At 34.9% G+C, this 10,154-nt stretch overlaps 1 protein-coding gene across 1 annotated transcript in view; it reads right to left on the minus strand.

The window, feature by feature from the left end:
- LOC107593273 (GRB2-associated and regulator of MAPK protein 2-like) overlaps window positions 1–7,228 on the minus strand; it is a 20,603-nt gene extending 13,375 nt beyond the window's left edge. The window contains exons 1-2 of the mRNA XM_016282924.1: window positions 6,983–7,228; window positions 3,009–3,149 (exon numbers count right to left, since the gene is read on the minus strand). Of these exons, the coding sequence (XP_016138410.1) occupies window positions 3,009–3,149; window positions 6,983–7,094 (253 nt within the window). The 5' untranslated portion in view covers window positions 7,095–7,228. The remainder of the gene's footprint in view (window positions 1–3,008; window positions 3,150–6,982) is intronic.
- Between the last annotated feature and the right edge of the window lie 2,926 nt (window positions 7,229–10,154).

Below are 10,154 nucleotides of genomic sequence, written 5' to 3' on the forward strand. Positions count from 1 at the left end.
ATCTTCAAATTAATGTACAAACAACAAAGACAGTATATTTTTAATATTTGTTTAATGGCATCTTTTTTATGACTGAAGGCAAGTATCACTGATACCAATTCTACTGATGTCTCTATGATTTTTCCCCTAATATTTAACCATTTACTATAGCCATTCAACATTACAGTATAATTGAGAGCTATACATTTTAACATTCTTTTTTTTTTTTTTAACTTAGAAAATAGAAAAAACTTCTAATTTAAATAAACTTAAAACAATCTTCATATAAACCCATTATAATAAATGTCATATTTACCTGTGCCCTTCAGCAAGAAGGAAATATACAGAAATTGAAAAAAGTTATCAAGCACTAAATTCTAAATTAAATATTGATGAATCCTTAAAGTTACACGAGTTATTGATTTCCTCTTTTTTTCTTTTGTTCTTTGATTAACAGACATCACAGCAGCTGGGTTATTAGGTTACTTGGCTACTATTACTTTAAGAGCTGCCGCTGCTTAACGTGATGCGGATCTAATACATGCTCGTATAGTTTCATTTGCGCTTTAATATGAAATGATACATGCTACAGTGTGCGGTGCCGTATTTGTACGTGCAATTGAAGAGTGCGTGCTATGAGCACAGTATAAAGGCTGACAGGACAGGCCTGACAACATCTCATCTGACCGCAGTTCACTGATGTTCTACTGAAGCTCCTCGTCACCTGTACCGTTTCCGTGCTTGTTTGACTCGTGCCTGGTGCTGAGGTGAAGTGGAGCGCACATCTGAAAAGTCTCTTGTTTGATGTGCTCGTAAAGATGTTCTGCGTTTAAATAAACCCGATTCTTGTCAAGAAAAAAGAGACAGAGGCAGCAGCAGGGGCGGATTTAGTGAATTGGGGGCCTCAGGCAAAATATAGGAATGGAGCCCTATACATTTGCACACATTGTCCTAGATCAACCTTGAGGTTCCTTTTTTGTTGTGATGCTTGCTGCTGCACAATGGTTCCCCATAGTTGTGTCCAATGTTTCTACATTTTTCATATACATGTGTTATAATGGATTTCTTTCATGTTGTAGACCACGAAATAGCAACTGATTTACAGTTGAGATACAGGTTTTCACAAAAACAAAAGAAATTATAAAATGATAAACATCACAATTGAGCGTTTAAATCAAGGGTGAGTCAGAAGTATACATTATTATATTAATTTAAAACGGGGTAATGTGGGTGGATTTTCACATTGAACAAAATCTACAGACTGGATTATTGAAAATGAACATTCATTCTCTGCCAGTAGGAGGCGCTTTTGGAACGTCGGAAATATAGAATGAAAAAAGTGTGAAAAAATATAGCCTATATTGACAAGGAAAGTCCACTGATGAATTACCAGCATAAGCCTGTGTGAAAAGGCTGTCTAACTTCTCTAATACAAACTACTCTAAACTTCAAAATACAGTTATTTTTACAGTTATTTTAACTACAAATTTAAATAAAACTGAAAAAAATATGAAAAGGCAATTATACATTTACACACCTAAGGATTATGTCAACCAAAAAGTAACTGCGTAAGTGTCCTCTACTTGGTTCCTTCTCATAAATGAGTAAGCGGTATTTAAAACAATTATAAACATATAATACACACTGTTTCTCAATATTTAATTACAGCTTCAAATGCGTAATATTTTCATCTCCTTCAAGCAGGACACACAAAAAGCACGTTGAATTCAGACGGTTGTTGTGGTAATAAACACCGTAAACAGCAACCGTTCACGTGTCAGCACTTAATGCGCATCTCCTATAAGAAAAGCATTTTAGGGGGCCCTTGACTTTTGAGAGTCCAAGGCAGTCGCCTACCTTTGCCTAATGGGTAAGTCCGCCTCTGGGCAACAGTTGTGAGTGGGGTGACCAACCCTAACCCCGCTCCCGCATTAACGGCGTTAAATATTTTTAACGCTGTTAAACTGGAAAAATTAATAGCCTGCGTTAACACACTAATTTTGACAGCACTAGTAGTAATATTTAAAATATATATATCTTCACTTTGATATTTTTGTCTTTAGTCTTTGTATTTTGTCTTTTCTCCACAAGAAATGTACAATCTTCTGCATTCATTTTCTTGGGCACGTTCATTTGTTGAATGCTTTGCCCATATTCTATGAAAACACTCACTGCAATAAAACTGAATTGAACTGAGACTGACCGTGTGTGTGTGTATGTGAGTGCGTAATGGAGAAAACATCTAAGTGAACATGTGTGAAGTTGAGTGCTTGAATACAGCAATCAATATACTGTTAGCAACCAATCATCTACCTCTCTCTGTCTCTCGTGTTTTCTCTTGGCTTTTGGCTCTAATTGTTTTTTTAATAGCTTGTATGCTCTCAATGAGAAATCAGTTTTGTTTGGGTCAGTTTCATTGCTTATTTTCTTAAAACTGAACTTTTACAAACTGGTTGTGGAAGAAAATGTACAAGCATGCCTGTGCGAACATTTTCAACATGATGTAAGGATGCTGCATCCAAAGTTCCCAGAGTCCACCCCAAAGTCTCTATAATATTCTGTCCTCTAGATAAGACTCTTTTTACCATTTTATCATTCACCAGGAGTAAATAAGTTATGTTTAAACCTAATAACACATCTCTAGTCAACTGCAAAATAATTGCCAATATCATTCATGTACATAGAACAAACTAAAACTAAAGAAAGAACGCTAGAAAAAGTGACTCATCAAACACCACTAATGAATTAAAACTATTCATGGGTACTGAATGTCAGTACCCCTATTTTGAATTAGATTTTATTTTCATATTTTCTTTTTCATTTGAGTTTTAGTAAGAGTTTTAGTAACTTTTTTGTCATTTTTATTTATTTATTATTTTTAAATGTCTAAATAGTTTTTAGTACTTAAACTAAACGAAAATGAGAAATGTTGCCTTGACAACTAGCTGAAAATAAGTTTTATTGTTTATTAAATTTTAATGTTTATTTCCATTTTTTTAACGATTAATGATAAGAACCCTGTATGGTACCTTGATACTGCAGTGGGATGTCTATTTTGGGTCCGATCACGTAATGACCCTCCTCCAGGCTGTGGGCAGTGACGGTGGTCCACTGTCTGCAGGAGTGAAGTAAAATCACATCCTCCTCCGACAGACCCTCCACATTCTCACCTGCACACACACAAAAACACAATTACACAAATTAACTGATAAGCACGATAATTCATCATTTACAGGTTCAGCACTTTATTGGCCGACACTTGGCTTTTTTGAGATCACTGGCAATTACTTGTCTGATGTATTAAATGTTAAAAGGCATTTATTTAAAATATAAATATTTTGTAACATTATACACTACCGTTCAGAAGTTTGGGGTCAGTACATTTTTTCCTTTCTTTTTTTGAAAAAAATGAACACTTTTAATACTGTTAAAGGGGTCCTATTATGCTCTTTTACAAAGTCTTGATTTTGTTTTGGGGGTGTACTAGAACAGGCTCTCATACTAGGTTGTTCGAAAAACACTCGTTGCCTTCTCTAGTGCAGCTCAACCAGGTCTCGTCCCATTTGTCGATATTTGTGATATCACAAATCTAGGAAAATATGCGTTGTAGTCCAAACGAGTCGTTTGTTGTAGTTTTTGAAAAGTGATTTCTGTTAAATAAAATATCTCCTTTTGAAGTGAACTTTGAGCTTTGTAACTTTGCAGATCTTTTTATGCTCAAACAGTAACATTATAGACTAACTAAAGTTGAAAAAGTGAAAAAGCATAATAGGACCCCTTTAAATTGATAGAAAGTGATCATAGTAATGACTTACATTGTCAGAAAAGATTTACATTTTAAAAATATGCTGTTCTTTATAACTTTTTATTCATCAAAGAATCCTGAAAAAAGTATAACCGGTTCCAAAAAATATTTAGCAGCACAACTGTTTCCAACAATGAATATAAATCAGCATATTAGAATGATTTCTGAAGGATCATGTGACACTAAAGACTGGAGTAATGATGCTGAAAATTCAGTTTTTGCATCACAGAATTAAATTGCACTTTAAAGTGTATTAAAATAGAAAACCATTATTTTAAACTGTAAATATTTTTCAAAATATTACTGTTTTCCTGTATTTTTGATCAAATAAATGCAGCCTTGATGAGCAGAAGAGACTTCTTTAAAAAGCATTTAAAATCCTACTGATCCCAAACTAATCTCAACTGCTTGACTAAAAGGCATGAAGATATTAAAATATTATAAACATTAACATCATGATTTTCTGTTATACAAGGAAACAGTGTAATGTGAAACGTGTTATACAAGTACATTTGAACAGACACAACTTGTTCTCTAGATATCAGCCACTGGAAAACCCAAAACTACAAATGCATCTGACCTTGAAACTGACATAATTTGTCACTTTAAAACACACACACAGCCAAAGAGACAGTCAGTCTCGCTCACTCACACACATATCAGAGCTCAACCACAAACATCAAATGAGTTCTTTGAACGCACATACGGCTTATGGGAGAGAACTGAGGTCAGCTATCAGACACAAACAGCATCACCTCACAAACATCAGACTGATCTCTCTGCTGAAGAACGGATGAATGGACAGAGAGCGAGAGAGAGAGAGAGCGGTGGACTGTATTGATCTGGTATTAAAAGACTTCCTAATTGAGACGAGTCTCAAAACTGATGCTTTACACAGGGAACAAGTCCAGCACACACAGACACGTTCTCTGCAGATCGTCTGTTGTGTTTAATTACTGGTGTCTGTGCTGATACAGTGAGAAACTCCTACACACAAACACATCACAGCAGTGTCTAATCAAGCAGATGATCCGAAGGTTCAAAATCAGCATTGCATGGAGTTTTTTTCTTCAGTGATGCCATATTAGAACAGGTTCTTCATGGAACCATCAATGCCAATAAAGAACCTTTATTTTTAAGAGTGTACATTTATTATAATCTGTTGTCATTCTACCATATTTATACTTTATATTAGGGATGCACGATATTATCAGACCAATATATGAAAAATTATGCCAATATGTCTTGCCGATAAGAGGAATACATTAACTCACATGTGCTCAGGGTGTGCTAGCGATTAGATCATGTCAGCAGTGTGGCTCATTCTTGAAGCAAAGTTTTGCCTGAATGGTGATTAGATTCTCTGTTTTGGATCGCTGCATTTAAACTGAGAATGCACCTATGGTTGGGTGTGTGATAGAGTAAACAGTAATAGCACGTGCAGCGGCAGCAGCGGCAGCCTCCCCCGTCCTAATGCCGGCTCAGTAAGGAATTTTAATTCCGTAGGGGGCGCTGTTGGCCTATTTATAATAAAATGAAAGCAAAATACACAAATAATATTTAGACTGCGTTTCTGATTAAATAAAGCAGTATTTGATGCCATAAAAACATGAGTATGTTTTGATTTAAAGGTTAGAAGCTATAGCTTACATGAACAAACAAAAAGCTATTGACTTTTCAAATGCAGAGTTTTGCGCATTGTGTGTGTGTGAGAGAGAGAGAGACAGGGTCACATCTCAGTGGAGTCAGCTGTCTTAACCGTGGCTTGTGTACTGCACACATACCAGCTTCATCACTGCGTCTGTCACGCAACTCTGTTCCCTTTCGGGCTTGAACTGATGGTAAAACTAATGACATTATTTACTGTCTTTACATTTACTTTGATAGATGAAGCTCGCGATTATGGTAAGGGGCATTACATTTCCGACGATTGATTGTGGTGTTTGGCCAATCACAATGCACTGGGTCAGCTGGCCAATCAGAGCAGACTGCGCTTGTCGAAAGGAGGGACTTTGTGGAAAACGAAGCGTCTGAGAGAGGCGGGGCATAGAGGACCTACAATAATGTACAGCATTTGAAAAAGAATGTGTTTTTTGAACATTAAAGCATGTCAACATATTCTGTTACACCAAATACACAAAAACATTATCGTTAAAAAAGCATCATATGACCCCTTTAAAGTGGCAAACGACATTACGATAGAATAAAGTGAATGTTATTGTTTGTCGATATGGACACTAATAATATAGTTAGTTATAATTATTGTCAATGTTCTTTGAGTGATCAGGCATTATAAATATTTATACAGTACATGGACATTAAATAAGCAATAATCCATTACATCCAGGGTAAATTCATGTTTAATTTAACACAAATGCATAAGTCTTGTCACTGTCTCTGAAGTTCAGTCTTCTTTTAGATTCTTCATTACAAATAAGTTACAGAATGTTAAAAAAATAACAATTTTTATCATAATTATAAAAAAATAACCAAATCTATTGGAACTTTGTTTTCCCAATCATCTTTATGAGATTCTGAGACCATTTTTAAAGAGTTTAAATGAATGATAACAGAGTATGCAAACTATTTCCTTAAATACTCTTAGCACAGAATATGGAGTCTCACATACACAAAAAAGCCTGAGTCCCATTCAGAAGCTTTTTCCCACCACATACAGGAATGTGTCAACATTGATGGCAGTTGAATTCTGTCTTCTTCAGTTGTGATAGTTGAGTAAATGTTGGAGTTTCTCCTGCAGGAGGTTGTTTGGTATTCAACACACACTACAGCACATTACAACATTAACATATGAAAAGAGCTGCAGCTCTTTAACACACAACACACACTCTGTCACCTTTAGCCAAAAGACAAATCAGCTACACACTTCACTGAGGATTCTGTGTTACAAACATTGACACAACGTTTCATGAAAGTGTGCATCATTTTATACGATCCAAATTGGGATTAAATCAGCGTTTGTCAAACTATTTCAAGTGTTTCCAGACTTCATTTGCATAATCAGACTCTAAAGTTCATTAATAAGCCAAGAAATGTGATGTTTCTTATCCCGCTAACGTTGACTCGGCAAGAAGCGGAAGAATCTTTTGCGCAACAACGTCAAACAAACCGATCCTAATGAGTTCAGATTCGTCGCGCCTCCGTTTATAGACGCGTTCAATAACTCTGACGGTCTCTTACCGTGGCTCAGCCGCACGAGTGTCGGTAAGCGGAATTTGCTCACGATCACATCCAGCGGCAGCGACACGGAGCTCCACGAGAGTCCGTTAATGCTCGCGGATAGTTTCTCCATCTTTCATCCGTCACCATCATCATCATCATCCCGTGCATCACGGGAACGGAACGGAACGGGTGTCCGGAGCGCAACGCGCCATGATGAAGAGAAACGCGTGAGAGAAACTCCGAAGTGATGTGATCTAAACCGGACCCACCGAGACGCGCGACGCCCACCCTTCCCCTCCCGCGACGCGCGCACCGGAACACCGGACTGACAGCGCGCTCGCTAGAGATCCCCGGTACCGGAGATTCATCACATCAAAGTGCCAACGGGATGTGTTAATAAACTTGAATAGATCTCACAAAACACAACGTTTGATTTGTGTGATTATTAATTAACTTCCTGATACAAGGTTAAAGACCGTGGGAACCTTCATTCAGGGGCCTATGCCAATTAAAGTTAGCTAAAGACTTTTGGGGGGTGAGCGACGATGTTGACCTAATAGCATTTGCGACAGTGACCTTAGTTATATCCCCAAGAGAACCAGAACAAAAAGCGTTTTTTCATGTCAATGTTCCATGTTCAAATGGAAAAAATTATATTTTATTCATATGTTATGCTATGTGCTCTGTAGAGGACACCAGGACATACGTTTTTCTAAAAATAAAATGACATGAATAGACACGAGAAGGCAAAAACAATGGGATTTTTGTTTTGTTTTTAGGTTTTAGGATTTTTCTATACCAAACTTTGTGTAAGGATGTTTCTCAGTTATGATAGAAGATATAACAAAATGATTTTGCATGAACTTTTCCATGACATTCTAATTTATTGAGATGCACCTGTATGTGTGTAAAATTGGTTTTCTCATTAAACACAATGTTAACTATACACTGTATCTAATTTGCATATGCTGTTGGGACAGCATGTTGAAAAAAAGAAGTGTAATAATGGGAGTAGTAATTAGCCAGATTTTCATAATACTATCTTGTTTCATAAGAATATTTGTTTTCCAATTCAATTGGTTTGTCTCCCAAAATGCATAATAAACATGCATTTAGTCCCGGTGTCCTCAACAGTGGACATGTATAAAATAATGTCCCGTTTCATAACAGGAAGTCAAATTTTGATTTGAAACCCCATAACATTTTCCTGAGATATTAATTTATGACAAACAATTTGAAAATTAATCAGATATAATCATATTTCCATAAGAATGTGCAATTTTATCACTAAATTAATGTCAGCCATAGACCAAAGCCCTGGGTCTCAGGAGAATATAACAACGAGAATATCTTCTGCTATCTGCTAAACGTATTCAGTGGTGGGCAAAATTATTAAAACACTAGCATTTTCAGCAGCTAAAAAAAATAGGTTTAAGTCAGTTATTTCTATTTTTTACTGTAGTGTGTCAGTAGGAAATATCAGTTTACATTTCCAAACATTCATTTTGCCATTAATTGACACAGTAGCAAACCCAAAAGAGTGTCAGGTGTTAATTTGCACTTTAACATTCAAAGTCTACTAAGTGGCATACTTAACGTGATGTACTGAAAAGTAGCTAAATAAACCAGCAGACAATGCATTTATGGAACAGAATGTTATTTTAACAACATAAATGATTAAACACAGCAGCAAGTCATCTGTACATTTAAAACAACAACTCTTAATCTATAACTAGGTTGCTGAGGCATAATGATATTGGAATATAGCAAAGACCCCAAAGGTAGGCCAATGTTAAGCTGTTATCAGTAGCAATTTTATGAAACAGAAGCTTAATTTATTATATACCCAGGAAAGTTATTTTTACACAGAAGACAAAAACTTTAATCTAAAACTAGCTAAGTAAAATGTTATATTATAGAGAAATTAACTCATGTCCACATATTTGATCATCTGAATAGGCTATATCATATTGTTTATGATTGGTATAGTTAACAAGTTTGTGGATATTTTGAAAAAATAAAGGAAATACTAAATGTGATACAATAAAAAAACTAAAAGTGATACACCTGTCATACAGCGCTACTATGGAAATAATAAAAAAAATATATATATATAATATTTCATATTGCGTTTTTGTATATTACATACTATATCACAAAAATAAAAATAAAGCAAGCTGTCATTTCATGTACTCTTGTGGGCCGCTTAGTTAACTGGCTCTGTATAGCCTACATACGTTTAATTGGTTTATCAAAATTATTGCTAAGTATAAAAAAAAAATCATTACACTACATTAAAGAATGACCCTTTACAGCTTGTTTTCAAAGTATAACACAATCTGAGCTATTTAATTAAATGAGATATTGCTGAACACTACTGCTTTATTTTTTTTATATATATATATATATTGATATATATATTTTTGACAAGCCAGCAGAGGAAGACAGCGAGACACTGCAGAGATTCCATTCACACTGAAACTGTAACACAGTGTTAGATGGATGAAGCTACTCATTGCTCTATAGTATTTTTTTTAACTAATATTATTCTGTAAAATTTTCTAATAGAACAGGTAAACAAAACAAAAAAGAGCTAAAATGTTCTGAACATCTTACTGAACAACACACAAAACATATTCATGTTCAAATGTGTTTTATTGTACTAGGTTATTTTGTTTGCTTTTCCCTTCCAAGATAAAACAATCTGCATAAATGTGGAGGTAGAAACAGATTTCTGTCGAGAGATACAGCTCATTCACACACACTTACAAACACTGTAAGGGTGAATCTCATGTTAACAAACATGCCCTTCTTATATTTTAACTCCAATCAAAAGAAATGATATGTGATGTTATTTTCATGACAATTAAGTACATTCTTCCTCTCCAGTTCTCAATACTGTATGCAAAAACTCATTTATTACATGACATTATTCTAGAGGATTTATATAATTTATGCTGATTTAAATTTAAAAATGTATTTTATTATCATGTTTAGTAATCAGAATCACTTCTGAGATTAATGGGAAGCATGTCCAGACAAAATCCATAACACTTGACTATTTCAAATGTGCTTAACTACAATTAAAAATAGTGTAATAATACATAAAAATCCTAAAAAAAGAAAAAAAAAAAAAAAAAAAAAAAAAAATTTTTTTTTTTTGGGGAAAAAGTTGACCGACACTGGGTAT

The sequence above is a fragment of the Sinocyclocheilus grahami genome, unplaced genomic scaffold (genome assembly GCF_001515645.1).
Source record: "Sinocyclocheilus grahami isolate Dianchi unplaced genomic scaffold, SAMN03320097.WGS_v1.1 scaffold168.1, whole genome shotgun sequence".
Classification (NCBI taxonomy): domain Eukaryota; kingdom Metazoa; phylum Chordata; class Actinopteri; order Cypriniformes; family Cyprinidae; genus Sinocyclocheilus; species Sinocyclocheilus grahami.